Raw genomic sequence first — 25,675 nt, 5'->3', positions numbered from 1 at the left:
AGCTTAAATTGCAGCAGGGATTGGGGCCAGACGGTGACTACAGACAGTAATCACTGGGTCAAGACCATACCACAAACCAACAACAAAAACTTCTGGTGGAACAAAAGCTCTGTCAGGGTGTTTGAAGGCAGTTGGAGTAGACTGACAAGGTCTACTTAGAATACTTTCTGAATAGGCACCAACAGGTCAGCTTGTTGTCTGACTATGCTTATCTAGTACATTTATACATAGAAGACATTGATAATTCTTATTAGTTGCTAGCTTTGAGTCTATTTTTCTCATCAAATCCCTTGCATACTTCAGGTTCAATTCTCAGCTTGAGTTTTATGTTTGTTTGTTTTTTTTTTTCACAAAGCCACTAAGCACAAGCCCCTGTTATTATTTAAAAATTAATGATTGTCTAACTTTTCAGTCTTCCCCAAAACCCACTTCCTTTTTGATAGTGTGCATCCAAAATGGCTTAATTTTTCCTAGTGCTAGTCATGCCCCAACCACACTAAATAAAACATGCAAAGAGAACAAACACCAACAAAATCCAAAAATTGAGTCAAAACATATTCAAAAGTCTAAAAGGGAGTAGCGGTAGAGGGGGAAGGGAAGAAAGAAACTTTTCTCAAGAACTTTCTATTGATTCTGGTGTATTTGCTATTCTGCTTTGGCGTTTGAAGGTTTTTCAAAACAAAGTCTTGAATAGTATGCTAACTGCCAAAAAAAAAAAAAAAAAAGCGTTATTTTGGTGTTTCCTGAGGGTGTTTAAAAGTATATGTACTACCAAGGAGAATAGGGGAATTTTCTCAGAAGCACTGACAGAGCTCTTGTAAACTTGGACCTTAGACCCTGATAATGACAGAGTAACTGCATGCTCTTGCTTGTGCTGGTAGTTCACCCAGAATTTTCTCTATATCCATTTTCCTTCTGTCCTAGTCACATGCTTGAGATACCTACAGAAGGTATCCTCATGGCCTCTGTCAGGCACCTCAGGTCCTCAGGCCTTAATGAAACTGGGTCAAAAGTGACAGGTGAACTGCCTGAGGTTCCATACACTTTTTAAGAAAAAAAGTAATTTTCCCTCAATTTTTTTCTTAATTTAGTTTTGTTAGGACTTTTTGAAATTATGCCTCTGCCAGTGGAGATATTTGTTATATTTTCAAAGCCTCAGCTACTATTCAGTGATCACCAGTGCAGAAGAAAATATATCCTCTTTAAAGATCCTGGTAAATCTCCAACAAGGGTTTGTACAAATATTATTGATTGTTTTCTCTTTTATTTGTTTTTTTTTTTTCAGTAAAAAGGATTTCTATAAATTTTCCTGCTTTTTAATAATATGTATATAACATTGGAACACAATAATCCTAGTCTAAAACAGTTGTTGTATGTCTTGAGTTTCCAGTTAGTTGTAAGTCAAGTATTTCTTTTTAGATTTTTTTAATCCTGTGAAAGAGATGGTACAGTGAAATATCACACTTTCAAACAAGAAATCACAACAACTAATAATAGAGACAACAGATGTTATTTTGCAATATCTGTCCAAAGGAAAAATGGTCTGTATGTATAGAAAATAGATATATTCATGTTATTAGCTTTTTTAAAAGTCAGATTTAGTTCACAAGATATAATGGTTAAATTTGGAGGAGACTAGCAGAGAAAGTTTTTTGGACTGAAAATGAGAGGATACTTGGCAGTTGTCTTCATCCACAGTGTGGCTTGATTTCTGCAGAGAACTTAGCATAACATCCAAAATGATCCACTGAGGTTAGAGGGGACAATTTCGTGGTCAATCAATGGTTTACATCCTTGCCTTTGAGCCCCTTTTAATTTAATTTAATTTAATCTTCTAGGCTTCTTGAAAACAAAATACTATTTACAGAAAACCAAATTTTACAGTTCTTCTGAAGACCAGCATTTTCTAAAATGCCCGTGTCTATTTCTCACATTCAGTTTGGTGAGATACATCCCATTTTCATAAACGCATAGGTCACTTTAGTATAGTTATTCATATCTGTGCCTTTGTAGATGTTTATATGGAACATTTGCAGGACTCTAATCAAAAAAAGAATGGTAAGAGCAAACACACAAAACAATGACATGTATCATTCTGGAATGTGGGTATGTGCTGATAAGGACAGAAGATTTGAGAATTCAGTTAATTAGACTTCATTTGTGTGATCTTGTTTGAAAGCTCATTTTGAACTGCATGAAATCAAGTTTTATGCCCCAATTATAAAACACCAAGCAGTAAATTTAAGCAAATTTTAAAAAAAGTGATAGAATAGAAATTAGGACGTCTGATGTGAGTAATTTTTGAAGAGATACATATGTCCTGTAGTTAAAAGAATTTATATAAGAGCCTTGGATATAGTACAGTCCTCACACTTGGTAAGCAATGACGTAGGGAGGAAGGAATGTACTTGAATTTTGACCAAATATATAAAGTGTTTAGGAAGTATAGACTTCGCTCTAAAAGGAGACCAACTTTAAATAATCTGAAGGTATCTTAATGGAAAAAGCAGGCAAACAGTGGAATGTCATCCAACGAGAAGGCATTAAAGATGCTTTCAAACTAAAAAGGGAAAATATAACTAAATCAGTGCATGTTGTAAACCGTTGATAAGGTCGCTTCACTCTGTTAGAGGTCACTTTGACTCTAAATTGCTGTGAGTTTTGAGATGGCCATGTTTTTCAATGTGACCTAAGGTTATTTTTCAACTCTATAATTTGTAGTAGATTTTTCAGAATATATATGCCTTCAGGATTATGAAAGCTGCTTGAAAAGTCTTACAATATATACAGTGTGTGAAGGCCAACATATAAATCTGCTACTTTTGCTTACCAATGTATTACACAAAATAGAGGAGTTAGTATTTCCTGGTATAATATAGTCTTTAATAGATTTAGAACAGTTTATTTGGATGTACTTCAGCAATTAGTGTCAAGAATCAAGTTCTTAGCTGGGAGTGTTAGAAAAGATGATGAACCAATAAAATATTTGGGAAGAAAACTAACCCAAAAGCAGAGATTCCTACATCTATCAGAAAACTTGCAAGCAGTCACTGCTATATTAGCTGATGGATTGGAAATATATATTAAGGCAGATATGGATACTGCATGACTACAAGGTTTCTTTAATGTTTTTCAAAGAAAATAAAATAATATTTTTGAAATAATCTTATTTCTCGAAGATAGAGAGTAATTATAGAGGCAGAAGAGAGTGCTCAGATACAGTCAGCTGCCATGGTATCCCAGGATTTATCTAATTTTTCTGTGTTGGCCATTGATGATCACTATGTTGTGATCATTGTGGACTGGGTATAGCTACTAATTTTTTTTTTTCATGTCACCTGTTATAGGTGTTGTCTTTGTAACAGGGAAGTGCACTTTTTTCCCCTGAATGTTCCTCCAAAGTGGGCAATTTTTAGCTGGCATTTGGCACTTAATGGATATATGCCAAGAATGAAGAAGCCAAACCAGTGCCTTCCATGCACTCTTTTTATACCTGTGATGAACTCCTTTGGAGGAGGAAGTGATAATATATATGCATGATACTGAGTGAAATTATGAAGTATAATGCATTCTGGGACAATTCAACTGGATCCATCATAACTAAATTTTTCCTGCCCCTAGACAAAGAGGAAAATGTATTTGGAAGTAGTTTACCAATGGGGTGATTATTACTGAGCAAAGTACATATAACCACTAATATCAGGTGATAATATTCCCATTGTACAGGTTATAACAATCTCCAGCTGCTTCAACAACTAATAGTTATTCCATTGTATCCAGGTATCCAGGATAGTAAAAATTCTGTTGTTTTGGTAGCAGGAGGTTTTCTTCCCTTGCCAATTAAATTTCACTGCATATCTTCAGCTAGCCATTTTCCACAGCTCTTGGATGTTTACTGTGTCTAGTGCAAAAGCAGTCATCTGATTATTTTCTTTGGACAGAGACAGATCTGAGTGCATATACCATATTTTCTCTTTCACTGGTGCCACCTGTTGACTTGTGGAAGAAGAATTGTTTCCATAATATCTTTAACTTTTTCTGTCTAGATAAATGATAACGCAAAAGAGTTGCAAATTAGATTTTCACCTGCATAATATCTTTTTGGTAAAATGAGGAAGGATTAAAAATATCATTGCATTTGGAACAAACTACAAGGAAATTCTTCAGAGAAAATTCTTTATTACATGCATCTCTGTCATTCAAGGTTTCTACAGTTTCTTTTCATTGTGCAATACCAATTCTCTATTAATTCATTGAAAGTATAGATGCCAGAAATAACTTGGTTTTGTTTTTCTTTGTTTTGTTTTTCTTCTTCTCTGGACCACAATAACGTTCTTTTTGTTTAATTGAAAGGAAACTTGTGCCCAAATGGGGATATTCTGACATGCTTTGATAAGCTTAGGATAATATGCTTACACTCTTTTGAGAAATAAATTGTGGAATTTTTGCTCCATTACTGGTGGGTAAACAATGGTTTGTAAACCTGTGCAGAACATTTGAAATAAAGAAGAAAGTACCTAAAACAAGGCAACTCTAATGATATTCCATCCCATCAATCTTGGAAATTATAAAAATATTTATATCCTAAAAATACGACGTATGCAACAGTATACAAGACTGTTGTAGGATGGAATATGGTAGCCTCTATTTCTAAGCATTGTTTAAGTGAAAGAAGTCCAAATTGCATTTTTCAGTAATAGAATTATTTAAGAGTTGCATCCACAGACACTTAGTGATTGTGTTAATGCAGAATGAGGTATTTGATATTGTTTCATCCAGAGAGTTTGTGCAGTTTCTCTTTTGAACTATGTGTTTTTACAGGTCATACTTTGATTTTTCAGGATTAAAGTATGGAAAAAAAGAAAAGCATTAATGAAATTCTCTAAAAGCTGCCACATTTCACCTGGTTTCTTATCCAAAGCAATGCAAGGCTTTCAAGAAAAACTCTTAAGTCAGCCCAAATTCACTCAGCACTGGGCTCAAGTTCACTCAGAAGTGTTGTGAGCCCTCACAACCTTCTGAAGAATCTGGGCCAAGATTCAAGTTGGTATTGAAGCCTGTAATCATTCAGGATTCACGTGCTCCTCAATTTCCTTGAGAACATTTACCCATCTCTCCCTCAGGTTTTCTGTGGTTTGCTGGGACTTTTTTTTCACTTTCGGGATGACATTGGTGGGGCCCAAGTCTTCAAGTAATGATTACTAAATACAATGTTTCCCACTGCAAATATCTGGGCAGTAGTCAGCAGTGCTACTGCTCAAAAGACTACATTGCTACTAATAAAAAGCATTTGCAGCACTAGACAAAGCTCTGATCATTGTTGTGACTGGGGAAAGTATAAGGCAATTCCGTTTGTATTTCCTTGCTACAGATTTCACATGCCTATTTGAGTGTATGTTTGTAAATTAGTGTTGATTGAAAAATTTTAACTGAAAAACAGTGATTATCTTTGTATCTTAATTATGCCATTGCTTTGCTTTTTTTCAACAAATTTGAAATTTTTCAAAGACAGTGTATCTACGATGCAGAAAAATAATTTTAATGAGTTAATATTGTAGGGCTAAGTCTGGAAAGTGGAATAAAAAATAGCTGAAAGGTTTCTTCTTTTTTAGATTTCTATATGAATGTTATAGCACTGACATTTGTTACCAGGAAAGCTCAGAGCCTTTTCATGTTTCAAAACTTTCTGACTCTTGGGAATAGTATAATTCTTCTTGCAAGTTAACAGTCCAGAAGTCTAGCAGACTGAACAAAGAATCAAGTACCAAATTAAAAGAGCTTTTTGTTTAAGCATGCAGACTTTAAATGAGATTTAAGTTGTATTACCTGAATGACTGCATAAGTATAAATTTCACCTACGCTCATGCTCGGAGCAAATGGACAATTGCTTTGCACATCGGTGATACCTAAGTTAACGCACACGTTCTTGTAGATTTTTTAAGTGTTCTTTCAGTCATCTAAATTAAGTGAAATGTGGGCAAAAAAATTATGAGAGCACATGTGGCAAATGGAAGGGTTTTTTCACCATTGTGTGGGAAGGACAGTTTCTTATTGTCATTTCCTTCACATGATCACCAAATGCTACTATTCTTCATATAAAACTAATCATGTTTCCAATACGGGCCTGCTACAGCTCTAGTACTTCGCTAACAGATGTGTGTGCAGGCAGAGGGAAGAGTTTTCATTTGTAATTGCCACAGAACTTGTACAAAAGCTGTAAGGCTGAATCTTTCCTACTCTTTCCTCAGCTTTTCCTCCTCTTGATAGACAAGTTCCCGTATTATTTGAGTTTTTGGAATCATTATTTAAGATCTGCTTTTAAGTCAATTTCATTATTTGGTTGTTGTTTAGATTACTGGAATTTTTTTTTTCCTTTTCAAGGCTTTGAGTTTTGGATTGGTTTCTTTTTGCAGTGGTGGTTTTGGATTCCTTTTTAATAGGGTTATCAAAATTTGTGTCATTTTGTTTATGTGGTTGTTTGTTGAATGGGGGGTTGGTTGGTTGTTTTTTTTCTCAGAATTGATCTACATGAGTATATCCTCAGGTGGTTTCTATATATTTTACACATGACATATGTAAAATTAAAATTATCCTGAAATATCTCAGTCTTTTACCTTGTTGCTAATTATTTGATTGTATTTTTACAGCCAAAATAGACCAAGAAAATGAAGAGAAGTCACTGACAGAAGCACATAAAAGGTAAGAAAGAGCAATGTCATAAGACCTTTCTTTGAAAAATATGGGGTTTTTAGCAGTTGATGTATTGGTAGCCAGCATTACTGTGTTTTTGAGTGGTATAGAAATGCACTCAGAAAGAAAGTGATATTTAGTTATTGTCAATTTTAATTTGAAAATGAAGAAAGATTGAAACTATTTAAATGAATATTGTACATTACTCCTGTCTTTCAGAAAATGCATTAACCTTATGTAAAAATAAATTCAGAGTATACCATTTGGACTTAGAAAACACTGTTCATACTACACCAGTATCGTGGTGATTTGAGAGGTATTTCGCATTCCCCAAACAAGTATTATTAGGTACCATTTCTTGTGCTTATAAAATGTCCATTTTAGTAAAAAAAAAAAACTTTTTGTAATAAACAAATGAAATGTAAAATTAAATGTGACTTCCTTTGTAGAATTGCTAATAGATATGCAAATACTTTTTTTTTGTGGCAGAAAGCAAAATACCTCATTAAATTTCTTTGTGTGCAGTTGAGACAGTTTTCAAAACTGGGAACTTCACTCCATTGCACAACATGTGGTTTGTTCTGATTTTTTTGGAGACTTCTCTAGCAGCAGTGTTTAAATGGGAAAGATTTTTATCAGTCCCAGCAAATGATCAAAATATGGTGCACAGCATTTATAGCCCAAATTTAGGGAAACTCAGAGTCTGTATTTGTTTTTCTTTCACTGAAAATAGCATTTTCTATTTGTACTAGCTACAACTATTACTTAATAACTACTAATGCATATATCCATTCTATATTCCCAGAATTACGAAGTCTCTCAATAGGATTCCTCTAAAAGATATCACTATAAAAGTTTCTAGTTTTTACTAGGTTTGTCAGCCATTCTATGGCCTCAACACCCAAATTTGCTACCTACAGTAATGCCACAGGGTGGTTGATGTCTTTCCTGGTACATTTTTTCTCTATTTCCTTGGGCCATGTACCTTGGGATAGTACCTGAAAAAGAAGCCAAGAGGAGTGAGTGCCACAAGAACCTCCATTCTTACTTGTGAGGAGATGGTAGGTCCTTGAGTGGCACATCAGGGGTGTGGAAAGGGAGTATAAGAGAATCACAGACAGCTGCTTTGAACTGGTCTGTGTTGCCTTAAGTTTCATTACAGACTATTTAGAGTTGGAAGGGACTCGCAGGGATCATCAAGTCCAGCTCCTAAATGAATGGCCCATAGAGGGATCAAACCCACAACCTTGGTGCTGTTAGCACAATGCTCTAGCAAGCCAAGATAATATTAGGGTGTTATTGCTTTGGCTTGGTATCATGCCTCTTGCTCAAGTATATGAAAGACATTCCTGACATTTCTTAGGTTTGTTTAGCTGCTCGGTTACATAATTCTTATCTTTAAAATTTTCCTTCACAATAAAACTTTGAGAGAAGTTGGCACTCTTAGGAGATTGTTGTGATGCCTAATTGTTCTTTTAAGGAAAATATTTGTCCTGTTAAAAGTGGATTTGAATACAAATCCAAAGGTGACAGAAATCTAATGACAGTGGAATCTTCAATCTGTTCCGAAATCTTGTGACTTATCACTATCTTTTGGTATCTAATTCACTTTCCCTTCTAATCTTTTTCCCTGACAAGACTGGAACCATCATATCAAAAACTTTCTACTGGTTTTATTAGCCTGATGGGGGAAGAAAGCAAACTGCTCTGGGGATTTTTGTTCAGCTTGCTGTGCTTCTTCTGACTTTAATCCCTAATTCTTTCTTCTCCCAGCTTCTTTTACACAATTTGTCAAAGAAGAAAATTCTGCTTCATTGCTCCTCCTTTCTGTGACTGTCTAGGAAGGATATTTTCTTTCTTCCTTCCACCTTCCCACTGAAATTCTTAATCAGATTAGTGCTTTTTGTTAGAACACTGGAGACAACTTCATACACAGTTTTAGTATTATGTGTGATTATTTCAGTAATATTTTTAATTTAGCTTGAAAATAAAATGCTTGGGATCCTTTTTGTCAGGAGTGGATGAAAAAGATGATAGGAGCTTAAGAAGCTAAATAAAAGATTAGTTGCATTTGACTAATCATAGGTAGACAGCAGTGCATAGGATGACGAGACAAGCAAGTAGTGCAAGGAAAAGTGATGGATTAGATGGAGCAAAGTTAATGTGATTAATGTGCTTGGATTTTCCTTGTTGAAACCTATGTATAAGTTCAGGTCTACTGCATGAGAGCATTTCTTTAGCTTTCATTAAAAACCATGATTTTTTATTAGTAGTAGTATTTTCTTTATTAGTTTGTCTCCATTGAAATACAAAAATCCAAAAGAAAAGATCTTGTAGCAATAACAAAAACTGTTTCTGAAATGAATAATGATTTGGGGAAAATGCAGCAATGTGTATTTTAAAAAATCTCAGTTGTGCAATAGATGAGCTGAAATGTGGAAAGTTAATCTTACACAGAAAATGAAGACAAAGAAAATGGAATGTCTGCTCCAGGGACTCCATACAGTGTATAGCTGTTCATTTGTCACAAGTGAGAAAATGTTTAATCAGTTTTGAAATGATGTATTCTCTCTTTATTTATCGTGTTTAGTGACTTTAAGAGTGTCAGTATGTAAAGTGTTTATCCTAGGAATGGATTTCTGGCACATGGATAAAAATGAAAAGTGAAATGTTTAGCTCACAATAGGCATATGTTCCAAGATCTCTCCGAGTAAGTATCCTGAGATGAGAAGAAAGCACACAGGTCTATGTTTATCTAGCTTACGCAGGCAGACAAGGAAGGCTCCAGCCTGGTATTAACACTGAAGTGACATGGAATGTCTTCACCAAACCCCAAACAATTACATCATTCCCTTAACAATATTGATAAAGTGCAATAAGAAGGAACCTGGCACTTTCCAATTAGATCCTCATTGCTAAATGCTTGAGAAACTGTGAAATACTTGTCAAGTTAAAGCAAAAAATCACTCATTTGGGGGGAGGTGAAAGAAGTAAAACAGAAGAGAGAGGAGGAGGGGAAGGAGATCCTTCTGTATTCGATGCCCTTTATTTTTTCTTCTGTTCTTATTTTTAAATTTGAAATAATGTTCTCCATCCCAAGACTTGTATTATAGATATGCTGTTTTGTGTATTTTCATTTACTTAGTGTTAAATATTTTTCGTCTTTTCAGATGTGATTTTACTTAAGCAGAAAAAAAAAAACCAACAAAAAACATTGAAGTATTGTTGTTTCCAGGTATGCTTAATACAATTTCAGAATGAGATAATGAAATAGACTTTTATCACAGTATCCACAGCAAGTAGGAACCAAGATTGCAACAAAATTATTATCCAAATAGTATGACAAGTGATACCTCATTTGCCGGGCTAGGATGAAATGCAGTAGCAACAGCAGAAATACCATTTTGCAAACTTATAATCAGAAATTAGTTACTCCTCTTCCTGCACTTCATTTCTGAAGAACCAATAGCCAAACAACCTGACTGAAGTTACGGGAAACAGCATTCAGTCAAGTTGAAGGTCTTAATTCTCTGCCTTGCTACCTCAACAGCTGAATAGCTCCAGAGGAGTAGCATGTAACTTTATTACTTTTTCTTATAATACCTCACCCAGTATTAAGTTCTCATCTCCTTAGAAGGCTTCCAGATTCCCATCCTTTTAAAAAGAAAATAAATCCAGACTTGTAACACTGATCTCTCTTCCACTGAAGTAGTTAAGATGATATTTTCCTTCTCCTTTATCTGCAAACATTTTTCTCTTCTTGGAATAAGAACTTGGTTTCAAAAATTTAATTAAGTTGGTTTTTTTTTATATGCAAGACACAGTCAAATGATTTTCATTTTTCCTGCCATTTCTCAGTCTAACAATGAAGCATTTGATTCTAAATTCAGTTCAGCAGCACTGAAAGATTAGTTATTCATATTTCATATAATTAACTCATATTCCACTCCTGTTAGAGGCAATGTATGCTAGAAATATTAAAGAATACTAAAGATTTTTTTTTTTTTAGTATTTCAGATAGTATAGCCCTGCTTGAAGTGATAAGTCACTAAGAGTCCCACACACTGGTGGTTTAAAATCGTTCACCTGTTTTTCCTGTTGATGCCTAACAAGACCTGGAAAGACATAAATTCTGTTTGCTATCCTGGCTTTCTGTACACCACTGATTTAAAAAAATTAGTAGAATTTAATTTTTTCTTTAGTAAATCTCAGTGCATTGTGAGAATATATATTTATTTTATAAAAAGTCAAACAGAGGACTTTTTGCCTTTTGACGTAAATATCAAGTGGGGAATTTAGGATGTGTGTGGCTTGGTATAAAATGCTCATCTCTCCATGTCTGGATAGTTTTATTTGGTTTATTTTATAATTTGCTTCCATTACTTTCACATTCCAGTGATTTTTGGGCTTTTAAGTGCTTTCTGAGTGCAGCCTCCCAGGCATCTCTTCTGTTTTCAGAACTTTTAATAATCCAGTTAGAAATGTGTTGTTGCTTTCTTTTGCTGTAGCAACAAAATGACATTAATTTTGAAGAGAAATGTTTACTTTTAAGTTGCCTGCAAAAAAAACCCGGTATTCTTGACACAACACTCTTTGCAGACTTCCATTGACATCACTGAACATGAGAACCTCGGGAGGAACAAAGGTTTACACCTGCTTATGAGCTGACAAGTTGATGACATTTAGAGAAATAGCAGACAGTATGGTACAATGGCACTGCTGAAAAGCAACACCTCGAAATGTAGCACCTAAGTCTGGTAATCCTTTAAAACATTAAATGTTCCTCCCACCTCGCTACCCTCCACACAATGTTTTGGATTGTTTCCAAAAGTGAACTATAAAGTTAAAGAGAAAATTGAGTTAATGATAGAAATAAACTGGTGAAAAGCTTAGAATGGAAGAGGTATGTAGTTAAAAAAAAAGAAAAATAAAACCAAAAACCAAAAAAAAAAAAACTCAGAAGGAAACTTTTAACTGAAAGGCAAGAATATGCTATTGGACTTTGTCTTTCACTACTCTTTGGCCATTCATCTATTGTTGGTTGCTTCACTGTTATGTCTGTTTCTCGCTGTGTGGCTCCCAGCATGTAGGCTGGAATCACTAAGGGTAATACATTTCAGACCCTAGGTATACATTAGTTGGATCAGCAAAAAGTAAATACTTGCTGAGCAGAGGAAATGTGTATAGAAGAAGCTTACAGACTGTTAAACAGTTTGGATCATTCTAGTTTAGTATCCTGTCTCTGACAAAATATCAGGACCGTAGATATGCAGTAATGGAAACTCAGCCAGCAGTTTAGTAATGTCAGAAAGTCTCTTCTAAAATATGGGTAATTGGTCTTATCCTGGAAGATGAAGTCCTTGTCCTTTTCTGAAAATATTTGCCAAGTGACACAAGTCCTTAACCATTTAGATGATTGATTTTTGCCTGTAAGAATGTTATCTTTTCTTTTAAAGATTTTGGCCTACTGGCTTTGAAAAATAATTTTAGAGATTTAGAAAAAATAATTTAGAGAATAATTCAGAGATCTAATATTCTGCAGTGTAAACTGATTTTTATGTAAAGGTTCATGTAGAGGCTTTATTCTTAGATCTTAGAGTAAAAGGTAAAGGACATTAGTTTAAGGTGCAACTGCAGTTACACAGCTAAATAACATTGATGACAATACAGCTAACACCCTGATAATAATATAGTTAAAATAACTTGGATCTGATCAACCCAAAACTAATGTCATGGCATCAGACTGAGGATTAAAAAAAGAGAAAAGAATAGAAGAACCATGTAGCTAGTAAAATTAGTGAGAAAATAGTACATGAATTAAAGTCTTTCAATGTGTCACATTTTGTTTGGCCTTCAGTTTATGTTCAGCAGGTGGTTTCACTGAGTAGCCCTCAAAAATTCAAGATATTCCTCTTGAGCTATTGCAGCTGAAGTAAAACGCTTGTGTGCGTGTGTGTATGTGTGATTAGCTCCAGTGCCTCTCCCTTGTGCATCAGCTTCTGACAGCAGGACTTTTCTTTCATCATGTTGCCCACCTGAGCTGTTTGGTTGGATTGTTTCCTAAGACCTTCATAGTCAGTGTTTGCATTTGCAAGGTCTGTGACTTAAATGTGGATAACGTGTCTCTTTTACTCTCTTATGCTGATTTGCCACTGGAGTTGTTCCTTTCTTCCTTGCTGCAGGTTACAATTTACTTTAAGTATTACAATATTATGTTGTTGTTGTTGTTATGTATGTGCAAAAAGAAAAGCAGAACGTCAGGGATGGGATTTAATTAGGTCACAATTGCTGTGGTAACTCATCTGGGAACTATCCAGTAATAATCTGTACAATATAGGTCATTCCTTCCATAACAATTTCCAGCTGATGGAAGGCTGCCATCCACAAGCTGATCCATTACATAGGGATCAGCTACTGCTGAAACTCCACAAGCTGATCCATGATATAGTTCTACTTCTCATATATGGAAATTAGGTGACTAGGAAAAAAGGCATTGTCTCTTTGCTCTTCCTCCGTTTGTTGCTCGCCCTCATTGCCTTGTTTCTTGACTGCTTTAACAAGCTAGTTCAGAAACAGCTTCACTGGGCCAGATCCCTTCTGTACTATGTCTTAAATGAGGGTTTCTCATGAAATAACCTCATCTGCTTTTTTTCTCAGCTGCTGCCTGAAAGATAGTTCTACCTTAATCAGTCTGTGAAGGAAGTAAAATTTCCTGCCTCCTCCTAAGGAAAATTATTAGGGTGTGGTCACCCCAGACCAGAAACCCCATGAAGCCTCCTTGGAAGGGATGGGAACAGCCCAGAGATAGGTTTCTTAGGCCAAAGGAATATGGTTTTTCTAGCTTTGCTTGGATGTGTGAATATTGATGACTCACAAATCCAGAGCTGATATGGTTATTTAATACAATATTTCTATTAATTTCAGTGGCTGCCACCTTTTCATGGGCAATCCTTATAGAAAATGCTGCCCATTTTCTGTACTCATGTACAGAAAGGTTCTTTCACTTCTATGAAGAGAATATATTGGGATAACTTGAGACTTGAACCTCAAGTGCTTAAAGTTTGAAAAATGCAAATAAAGACCTGACAGTTCATCAAGACAGATTTTGAAGTCTTTCAATTTCCTGTCACGGGATTTTTCTGTAATTGACTTTAAGAATATGAAAACACCCATGAACAGTTCTGTTTTCAGCAAAGGATCAATTTCTTCTATTCATAGTCATGCTGGCCATGATGATATGAGTGGATGCATGTTAAGGAGAGAGCTCTGGCACAATGAATTAAGAACGCTCTCCAGAGCAATCACAAAGGGTTAAGATGAAACTGCATCAAAAGACCTTTAAAATGCTAAGATGTTCTATAATAGCCACGTATTTCAGACAGTTTTATAAATTCTTTCTATAAAGAATAAAACTTCAAGGAATAGAAACTGAAACCTAAGTTTGACTTGAGCCCCATAATAGAAATTATTATGATTATGTAAAAAAACGCTGTACATTCATTTCACTTGCTATATTTAAAATGTATTTTTGTCAATGCACATATATAAAATTTTATCTCTGCTGAATTACGCTTTTAAAGATGAGCTAATCTTATGTGTACCTGAAATTTTGTAAAGCATGTGTGTAGTTTCCATCTAGATACCTAAATAATTTGCTCTAGATTTAAGAAAAAAACATTATTCCATTATATAATTGGTATTATTTTCTTAGATAACCCTGACCATGCTTCTTCATGAATTCACTTATAGAAATGAGCCACACCATGACAGCAGACAGATTACAAGGCTGAGGCTGTAATCGATAAATTGAAAAAGTATAATAAGCTTTTAACACAATATTTAGTGTACAACAGTTCTGCACTATTCCTTATGTAATTATAACCTCTTTAAGTAATAATGATTGCTTAGAAGGCCTCCAGTGAACATGAGGAGTGTTAATATAAAGATCGGAAGTCAAGCTGGGCTTTCACATGAGGCTTTTAGCTGTTTCTTAGAGCACTGAGGCAGCAGCTTTTGTGTCAGCCCACTGCTGTTGAAATTCATTCTACCACTGTGTTCAGTGTCTAACAGCACCTTATTATTTCTTCAAGTTCAACCAGTCAAGGGTTATTTAATATGTTTGAAGCTCACATGTTTGTCTTCTTAAGAGAGAAAAATAGTTTTCTCTTGGATATGTTACTGGGCCTGACTCTCCAGTGCACAAAATTACATGGTATTGTTTTACACATGCTCATATTGCCTGTGTCTAGCTTAGCACAGAGCTAGCCATATGTCTGGAGCAGCTTAGCTGGCAGGCATGGGCATGATATCCATGCTAACATGAATTAAAAGCATTAAAGTCCAAGATAGAGAGCATATACATTTATGCAATTTATACATTTATGCAATTTATACATTTATCAGGTGACAGTGGTTTGCAGATAACAACAATGCGTCTAGAGAACTTTAACTACTTCAAGCCAAGGTTTTGGGAGAAAGTTTGAACTGATTTAAAATTGCAATTTTAAAATTCATGGGAAAAGCACATGCAACTAAAAAATGCATTTGAAGAGTCACTCTAAAAAATACTTGATTTTTAGATTTTTTTTTTTCCTTGGAGTGGCCTGTTAGAATACAACTTCAGAGGCAAAGAAAAGACAAAAGTTAGTTCTCTTTCTAATGTATTGTCTTAATTCATATTTTATTCTGAATAATATTCTTGAATGGAAATATGACTAATAATATTGACAACAAAATTTAGGTTCACATAAACCCCGGTCACTGGGTGAGATGTAGCTGACAAATGCTTTGCATGCAATATAATGAAGGTAGCAAAAATACCTCTAACCTACATTTCGTGATCTTTGATTTTCAAATGGCTGGAATCTGACTCAGTATATTCAGAACGGCTTTTTCAACACAGTATTTTTTTTGTCACCAGAAAAGTTCTGTTTGCCAAGATAGCTCACTCCTGATAAAATTTAGCACCTAATCCTATGCCACCTTGGATAAAAGATGGTATTTTTATATCAGTGGAGCACTTGTTTGTATCAGAGTAATGCAAAAAAAAAACTGGAATCTACCCAAAGGTATAGAGGGACCAGGTTGTACCCTATTGTTTTAAAGATGAATGAGAATAAAAATACAAATTAAAAAATAATTAAACTAGTGAGGGAAGATCTTGCAGAATGCCTTTTAAATGTAGTATTAACCATGATCCCTAATAGCCTAATGTTTACAGAAGATATAAGCAACAAGGATAGATTAGGCAAATTTCATCATACCCAACCAATATATCTTAATCTGGACCTGATAAAAATATTTTCTAAAATAAAGATTTTTAAAGTCTCAGTGCTCACATTCAGCTTTCAACAAAGGTACGATTTAATTTAGTTATGGCCATTTTATTTTGCTGGTTTGCAACCTGGCGTTATGAGGCACTTTGTTCCTGAAAGACAGGAATAAAGAAATACTCTCCCATTGAATTAAGTAAATAGAAGGGTCTGGAGCAGCAGTTTAAATTGAGGTTGAAGTAGCAATCTGATATGTGAAGGGTTTATTCCCTGTTAACACATTGAGATCATTAGTCTTCCTAAAAATTTATTTTTCCCAAAATGTTTAAGTGCAAAGCTATAGCCCTAATACCTATGGAATTTAACAGTCTGAGTCATAGTATATGCTCTGTACCATGTAACAGCATCCAGGTACAGGATCTGCTGCCATTTGTATAAACTATGGAAGTTCTGCATTCATGTCACTAATAATTATGTACTGCTGATAATATTGATCAGTGCATATCATCACTAAAGTTGTAAAGCATTCCTAGGAGTGGGAGGGAGGGTGTTAAAATTCTCATGAACAAGACAGACTGGCCTGTCAAAACATAATTTTCTGTTCTTCATATTGGATGCTTTTTGTTGAGCTTTTGTTGGGAGAAAAAAAATGGTGCTTCAAAGGTAGAGGGATTTTTTTGCTGTTACTGAAGCTGCTAATTTTCATATGGTTGAAGCAATAAAAAGTGTTTCTGTTTAATATGAATTTATAGGAGACAAGGGACCAGGCATGAGGGAGATGACTTAGGATTCAAAGCATTGCAAATGTTTGGCAGGTTTTTTTTAGAGGGAAGAAAAAAATCTCTTGAGACCTTTGTTTTCTAAGGAACAATATTACAAAATACACAGTTACACAATATAAATTGGCAAATGAAAGATGAGATTAATGATTCTGGAAGCTAATTTAAGCTGGCATATTATCTCAACTTTCTTTTTAATATAAGAAAGTTACTTTTATTTTTTTATAAAAAGGGGGGGAAATAAAAGGACAAGAAAAAATTTCTTTACCAGCCTTCAGTACTGGATATCTTGAATGAACCTATACTTATTTTTTGCATTTTTTCACTTATAATTATGCAGAACAAGAGACTGCAGTGAGGAGAATAAATTATACATTTTTTTAAAAAGCAAAGAAAAGGTGAAGAAAGTGATGTAAAGTTATAGTGGAGAGAAGGACCCTCAACAGAATACATCAATAGAAAATTACACCCTTTACAAAATGCTGTGCATATAAAGTTTCTTAGCAGTCTTGTGCTATCTCAATCATCAGGATTGGTACTCTTTTATTTTACATACTTTGTGTGACCATGTTGAACTGGTTGGTATTCTGTCTGAAGATTAACTCTTGCTTTCAGATGTTGAATACAGTAGGAAAATAGATACAAAGCCTTGGCCTCTTTATAAAACAAACCAAATACTAATATGATTATTCAAATTATTCGCATTCAGGAAGGAAATACTGTTACCTATATATTGTACTCACCTTCTGTATATAGACAACAATTCAGGATCAACATTGTCAACAGGCTTACAGCCCATCAACTCAGTTTGGCTTTAAATAAGACTCATGTCAGATTTAAAGTAGTAGGCACATATAGTCTTTTCTTTCCCTTTTACCTTCTTTCTTTTGGTAGAATGTGCTTAGTTCTAAATTTTATTCATGAGTTTAATTGAAATAAAAGGTACTTTAGTAGTTTCAGCCTGATTTAGAACTGCTTCTGAAACACAACTGCTTCACAAAATTAACAAGTTACACCATTTACACTAACTGTTCTTAATCACTAATGTACATAAGTGATGCTTAGAGATTCATAAAGCCAAAATAGAAAAGAATATCCATGTTCAAACTTTAACCAAAATATGTAGTCTGTTAAACAGAAGATTATTAAGCAGAGCAGAAAAACTTTTAAATCCACATTGGAGCAAATCTTCACCCTTGCAGGTGATTTAGTTTGCTGCGTGGGGAAACCAGATACATGTGTGTTTGTGTGTGTGTTCATCATTTCTCAGAAAGGTCAGCCAGGGCGTGTCTGTACCTATGGTTACTTTGCTATTTGTTTGGCCAAGGAAGCCTGGTCAAATAATGCTGAGATGAAACTACTGCTGCCTTAGTATTGTTGATTTGCTTTAGTACACGTTTATAAACCAGCCAATGCATCCCAGACAGCAGGCTTGAGTTGGAATTACTGTGTGCAACGTTTTGCTAGCTATTTTCAGAATAGAATGAGAAAAAAGCTGAATAATCCATAGCTGCTCTTAAAATATTCCTAATGAATCAGATCTATTAGCTAGTGTTGCTGTCAATGAGCCATTTGAAATGTGAATAGCTTATTTTCTTTTTCATATGATTAAATTTGGTTTGACTGTTGGTACATCCGTTCCTTTCTTCCCTCCAAATAGAAAAATCACTTTCATAGACTCATAGTTGTACTCAAGGGAGCACACATAAAAGTCTAGTGATTCATTCATCAAATTTCCACATTTGAGTAAGCAGTGAGTCTGAACTCACGTCAGTCTGAAGTGATTTTTCTGAATTACCCGAACACTTGAACCAAAGACATTAGAAGACAAGAAGGAGAAGAAAAGTAACTAGGCATCTTTCCTGATCCTATTTCCTTTCTTACTTGTCAGAGATGAGCAACTCTTCCATTGTTTTGAGAAAGATGATGTTATTTAATTCTTCTTCAGGGCCAACATGAGGGATAGAAAACCCAGTCTGAAATCTGTTTAAAGATTTCTGCCTTTTGCCATGTCAGGGTGAGACGGTAGTGTGAACATCACTGTCTTATTTTTAATCATGCTTGAAAAGTCAGACTGTTAGAAGCAAAGGCAGTGACCTCCTTTACCTCTTTTAATCCCTAAGTTGCATACCCTTCTTTCCCTCTTCCATGACTCAAAGATCTTCTCTAATGCACATTCTTTTCCTTTAAGACTCTCAGAAAGAGTATGCAGAAGTATGAACCTTTTCACTTGAGAAATGGACACTAAACAACCTTTGCAATAATTGTTTCAAAATAAATGTTTAATTTTGCAGATAGGTGAAATGAAATTGAAACAGGTCAGATGAGTTTCCCAAGATTGTATGATACAGAAATTAATTTGAGTATAGGAACAAAAGACTTTTGATAACTGGTCCCTTATTTGATTCGAAATATCTATGTGATGCACAGTTAGGAAGAGTAACAATGGTATTTGCAGATATTTTGTTTTTACATTAGCTGAAGAATGAAAAGGAAAATTTGAATGGCTTTCTCAGAGCGAAAACCAAAGATATTTAAGATATTTTCTGCCTGACTGAATTCTGAAAGGATTGTATCTAGTCTTGGGGCTATGACAATATCATCCAAATTTCTCTTTGTATTTAAAATGCATGTCCCCTCCTGGAATCAGCCTTGAGATATGTCTAGTTTGACATAAGTAAACATTTCCAAATCAGATATTTAAAGACCATGGCAACAGAGAGGATTTATTGCTGTCCGTGTTTTATTATTTGATGCATTTGGATCGGCTTTATTTGCTTTGTCTTTCATGTGTGAAATATGCCATTTAGCCTACAAAAATGACAGCATCAAATGTATAGCAAGCAGGTTTCCATATGTCTTCTAAATGAGCTCTAAGATACTTTAATGCTAAAGAAGGGTAGACCTCTCTGGTTGGAAAAAACATGACAACTGTCTTGACTGTTTGATCTGCGTGTATAGAAAAGAATATTTGATTCATGGAGATTTACACCCTGAAGTATTATTGTGTTGCAGCTGATGTCTTGTGCATTGTTACTGGGCATTAGAAAGGTGTGACATACTAACAATGACAACCTACTATGGTGCCGCTGCTTCACATTTCACAGACAGCTAATTTTCCTTACCTCCCAAACTAACTGCTAGGGAATCAAGCAACCTGTATGAGCATTTCTTTGCTTTCTATAAACCTAGTAATTATGTTACAGCTGTTAGACACAGCTGTATGAACGTGTAAGTTTGCAATGGTTATACAAGTAGTCCTCAGGGAGGTTTTCAGTCACCAGGGAAAAAACACTGGTTATCTCCTCCTGCTCTCAGAGGATAGTTGGAATAATTGAAGAGCAATGGAAGTCTTTGCATCTCTAATAGATGTTAGAGCTCTTTATCCTTTTTTTTTTAATTAAGCATTCACTTATACAGTATGAATTTCATTTTGTTTGGCTTCCTGTTTCTTGAGATATTTTCCTGTGATAAAATTCTAGCTCATTATCTCATATATTAAAGCATTACTTGGGATGACCATTCGCTGTCAAATTCTTTTCTCATCGCTGTAGTTTGCAAAATGTTTTGAACATATATTTCCCAAAACAAGGTTTCTTATATGAAATTCTGTCTTTCTCTGTTTTGAAAATCATTAATGGACTTCATTCAGCGGGCTTCTTAAAAAATTAGTGATTCAGCTGATGCCTCAAGATTTCTCTCTTGTTCTTTATCTCTCACATTCCTCCAAAAATATTGTCAGCTCATTCTGAAAATTCAAATGAGCCTTTGATATGACTTCCCCAATAGCCATCTGCAGAGCTGTAAGTCTGGGGAATGAGACTGGGAGAAAAAATACCCACTGATAACATTTGTAGTCTTGCAAAAAGTTGAAAATATGTGACAATAGGAAGAAGTTTAAAACAGTGCAGATGACTGCAGTGTCAGGGATATTCTTTTTGAGTCATTCTGTGGAATCATTGGATAGATGATAAATACCTTTCCCAGTATAAAACTGTGGGGCAAATATAAGTAAAATGGAGTATTTTAATCAGTTGTGTTAATCGTTAATAAATCATTTGAAAAAAAATACCCAAACCAAACCCACAACACAACACAGCCAAAAAAAAGGCATTTATTGGGCAAACACTTGAGTTGAAGAACAGAGAGCCATGGTAGGCTGGGAGAACTGAAGAAATTACATGATTATGTAAGGTGGCATTTGAGTACCAATGTCATGGGTTTAAAAATGAGAATGTTTTCTGTATTTTTATGTACTACATCTCTGTTGCTCAACATCTTCAGTTTGCTTCAGCAGATGGAAAAATGAATTCCAAATTAGGAGAAAAAAATGTGATGTAAAATTTGGTTGGTAAATTGATGTTAAATTTTTAAGATGTAGGCTTTTTTATTCAGCAATATGATAATATATGTAGATGCTTATTTTTCAGGTTGGGCAAAACAACTGGAATACTCGGGTTTGAGAATTAGAGTAAAATTTTCTTGCAGAATTTGTGAGTGACCCTTCTGAATGGCTGAATCTTTGTATGTTATTTTCACCATCATAATCCATGAATGAAGATATAACTTCTGAGACTAAAATTACATTTCCATCCATTTAGCCAAAATCGGATTCTTCCCCATAATTAAAGTATTAAAACTGTGATCTATTATTCAGAGAAAATTATCATAGGAGTCAATGAATAGTAATAGATCAGTGAGCAAAGCACTTACAATTATATTTCAAGTGAGATTTTTCTATTGCATTTTTCATAAAATGAGTAATTATCCAGTGGCTTCCATGTTGAGCTTCAGATCAGGAAAACATTCTTAAAATCTCCAGTATTTACAAAATGTACAATGAAAAAACAAAATGAAAAAATAGTTAATCAAGCAATATTTTTAAAAATAATTATTCTGTTCCTTCCTGTAACATTCCTGAAATAAAACAGAAGCAGTTCAAACTCAGAAATACATTAAATTTTAGTTGCACTCACAGTCCTCACTCAGTGTGGGAAATACGACCTTTGCATTTCAGGAGTAGCTTTTACTTGAGGAGTAGCTTACGTGTTTGCTGCATTAGTTTTGCTCTCGCTGTGCTCAGAAGGGATTGTTGGATTTTTCTGGTAGAGTCACAATGGGCACCTGTTTTCTAGCGCAGCCCTTCCTGGGCCAAGTTTTCTGTTGCGTCATTTCTTGTTTAGTACAAAGCAGGTTTGAGTTTTAATATTTCTGTGTAGTCTCCAGCCTAAGCTATTGTGTTGTAGCACAGACCTAACAGAACTTGAAGTTTATTTACAGTCCTCGATGGGCTTTGACTCTGTATTTTGAAAACAGCTTTAAACACAACAGAAAAGCAGTATATGGGGGAGTGTGGATATCTAGATTTTCAGGGCTGTGGACAGTGTGTTCATTTTAGCTTTTCAAACAGAAAATACTTTGGTCAAAACTAGAAACTGTGATAAATCCCAGATCCCAACTTTACTGAAAAATCATCTTACATTGTATACCTACTTCTATGTGAAGAGCTCAGAACTGGTATGTTTTTCTATTCTTTTATTTTAGATCTGCTACCAAGAATAATTAAATACTATTTCAGTGTCAAGTACAAAAAAAAAAAGTCAGTGAGTACTGAAGCATTTGCTATTTCTGCTTTCTTTGACAGCTTTTTGGAAACTACAGCCTATTTCTGTATGAAACCAAAAATGGGCGAGAAGGAGGTGTCCCCACATTCTTTCTTCAGTATTTGGCATGAATTCAGTTCTGACTTCAAAGACTTCTGGAAGAAGGAAAACAAACTTATTCTTCAAGAAAGGTACATTTGTTTGTTTGTTCAAAGGCTTTTCTCAAAGAATGTTATTGGGAGCAGTCGCACAGAAACCAGTCAGCCACACTTCATTAGCACACAACCTACTGAATGCCTTTTGGAGTTTTCTCAGGTTTTGTTTTTTTTAACAGATCATGACACCCACCCTCACCACCCCAACCCCCCAGTCATCCTAATATTTGAATGGAATTTTGATACCAGTTTGTGCTAAAGTTTTTTGGGTCCATTACCTGAACAGTGTTTTTGGCTGAGCATGTAACTAATATGCTACTATGAATCCAAGCAATAGAAGAATTGTTTTAGGCCTGAAAGTTAATTAAAAAATTTCATTAGCATATTTAGTCAAAGAAAGTCAAGGCATTAAGACATGGCGTATTGTAAATATTTGTTTGACAATGCTAGGAAAAAGGAAGACAGAAGGAATAAGTCCATTAGCCCTGTGTTAAAAAAAGACTGAATCATATTGCAAATCACAGCCTGGGTGATAGGGTACACAAAAGCAAGTGTGGTATAATATGGCATAAAGAAATGGGACAGGAGCTTTGAAAATCAGCCATAGTGTCTGGTCCATGTTTTAGAAGAGTTATGAAATCTCTACTCATCTGCATGCAGATAGTCCATTGTGGTCACCCTTTGTAAAAATTATGCCAAGAATAATTCAGTTGTTTAAAAAGTAATAAATGTCATATCAGGAAAAATGAAACATATGCAAACATGTAAATTCTAAGCATTGTTATATAATCCTACAACTGTTGGCAGCTTGAGTTGAAGCTACATCTGAGCATAAAAATTGGTGGGATTGAAGCTTTGGATTCATTAAATTATTAACATCAGCCTGTTATTAGGTAATTTGACAAGAGCAGGCCCTTTTTCAAGTGTACTCATCTATGTAATTGTCACAGACATCTGACTTCTGGTTTAGAAAGTTACTGAAGACTTCCCTCAGGCACCTATACAGTTAATGTCATGTATACCATATGTATTTGCTGTAACTCGGTACATTTTGGAACAAGTTGTCTCACAGTGAAAAAAACCGGGTTCTGCTACTATAGCAAGAGCATGGTGCAAATGTTAACACAGCACAGCAGATCTCTGGGGATCTCATTCATATTACTGACTGTCTGAATTAATTTTATGTAATTAAGTATATCTCTTATTTAACTGTCAGTTAAATCAGTTTCAAATACCTTTGATTTTCCTATACGGGGATTTAGCTGCCTAGTTAATACAGGTTAATTTAGCCTTGTATATTTTATAGAAAAGGATTTAAGCAAAATGTCCTTTTATTTCAAAATACTAAGCTATTTTTCTTTTAAAAAATCCAAAAATCCCCCAGAGGGTTCTCACAGGAAAATAGTTTTCTTTAAAAGACATTAACTAAATTAGCACCAAGCTTCTTCCTCCTTAAACATCTAAAGCTTAAGAGAGGAATGGGATTGAGATACAATCATTTGACCCTCTTTGAGTTCAGTGTATGTGTATACTAAGAAGATGTGTTGAAGCAGCAGAGAAAAAAGCTATCTGCCAGCCTGCCCCTTCTAGGGCAAGGGTGGTTGTAGCCTGAAAGGAACTGAACATATATAACCTACAAAATGGCTGCAGGGACAAGATGTGACAGGGAAGGGAAAGGGCAGTGAGAAGGACATACAGTAGGCAAAGAAACTGGGAGATCCCTTGGAAGAATAGCAGGGGGACTGTTGTTCAAACTGGGGCTTGGAACTGGTGGATTGAAGGAAGATTTCCCAGGGGGACAGACAGGACTGTGTTACTTCAGTCCAGGAGGTCACTGAAATTAAGACTAAAAGTAATATATCCTGAAAGTCACAAGTAGATTTTTGGTTTGAATTTTAACTTTTACTTGCCTCATCAAGTTTAAATCTTCCGCTCAATTTTGTTTGTTCAGGTGAGGCAGGGTTTAGGCTTTGGGGACCTTTGGTGTCTAGTTGTGCTCAACTCTCAGATCTTTGGTACGATGCTGCTGTGTCAGGTCTGGCAAAATGAAGCTCTCTTCATTGCATTTTAGGAATTAGAACATTTTGGCCAAATTACCAGTAAAAGTAATAGTTTTTAAAGTAAGACATATAATTTTCCTGAAAATTAAGGATCTTCTTTAGTTAAACAACTGTCTTACCAAAGCCTTTGCACAGAAAATACCTTTTCTCCAATCATAGTTCAACCTGATATCTGAAGTTGTCTTTTAGGCTTTTTTTCTTGATTTTGCATTTCTGTCTCTCTTAATAAAAGACAAGATGGTGTGCTGTGAAGGTGTCTTGGTATTGAGAAATCAAAGGAGAAAAATCTCAATGGAAAAATACATGTTGCCCAGAGGTGTAAGAATATACATCACGATGTCTTTCAAAATGTCAGCCTAGATCAAGAGATCTGTAGGTGACAAAAATCTGAAAACTGCCTATTGCCACTAAAATATAAATAATTATTTCAAGAAAGTAGAATTTCCCCTTTAGGTAATGTTCTTGGAGTTTTTTCTGCTGATAAATTTGAGGAGCAGGCTAAAACAATGATGAGAGAAACTTTCTGTAATTGTTCGTTGGCAGCAAAATCAAGTGACAGATATGGTGAGACATTTTCAAAGACTGTGGTATGCCATCTTGGTGAGCTATTGACCAGGTTTCTGCCTCATGAAACATACTTTATTTACAATAATTATTTGTAAAATGTATAGCTTTATTTCCTCTCTTTTTTTAGCTTGATCATCTTTATCAAGCTCTGGTTGCTTTGGTTTTTTCTAGTGTATTTTGTATCCCAGTTTCCATATGGACTGCTAATAGAGGCTGTTCCTCATTTAGTCTCTGCAAATATGTGTCTTACTTACTCTTTTACAATCATTTAACCAAAGGATTTTCATAGATAGTATTTCCAAAGGTGGTACTATATTTTGTTAGTGATAGGTTAAGCGTGTATGTTCTAATGAAAGCAGTCAGACAGTTCTTATTTTAAACACTTTTCACTTGGCATTTCAACTTGCATATTGGTTTGCCAGGCATTTATATGCTAAAGATAAACATTGAAGTGTCAGACTTTTGTATTTCCTTATGAGAAGTTGAGAAAATAAAAATGGCGCAAAGTTAAAAACAATTAATTTTTCTGAAGTTTTCTACTGCTTGTAC

At 34.9% G+C, this 25,675-nt stretch overlaps 1 protein-coding gene across 1 annotated transcript in view; it reads left to right on the top strand.

The window, feature by feature from the left end:
* FMN2 (formin 2) overlaps positions 1-25,675 on the top strand; it is a 154,356-nt gene that overhangs the window by 113,620 nt on the left and 15,061 nt on the right. Inside the window, 2 exon segments of the mRNA XM_031058791.1 lie at positions 6,648-6,699; positions 22,386-22,535. Coding sequence (XP_030914651.1) covers positions 6,648-6,699; positions 22,386-22,535 — 202 coding nt within the window.

Source organism: Geospiza fortis, unplaced genomic scaffold (assembly GCF_000277835.1).
Source record: "Geospiza fortis unplaced genomic scaffold, GeoFor_1.0 scaffold381, whole genome shotgun sequence".
NCBI lineage: Eukaryota > Metazoa > Chordata > Aves > Passeriformes > Thraupidae > Geospiza > Geospiza fortis.
The sequence above is the reverse complement of the archived record's forward strand: the minus strand, read 5'-3'. Positions and strand labels throughout refer to the sequence as shown.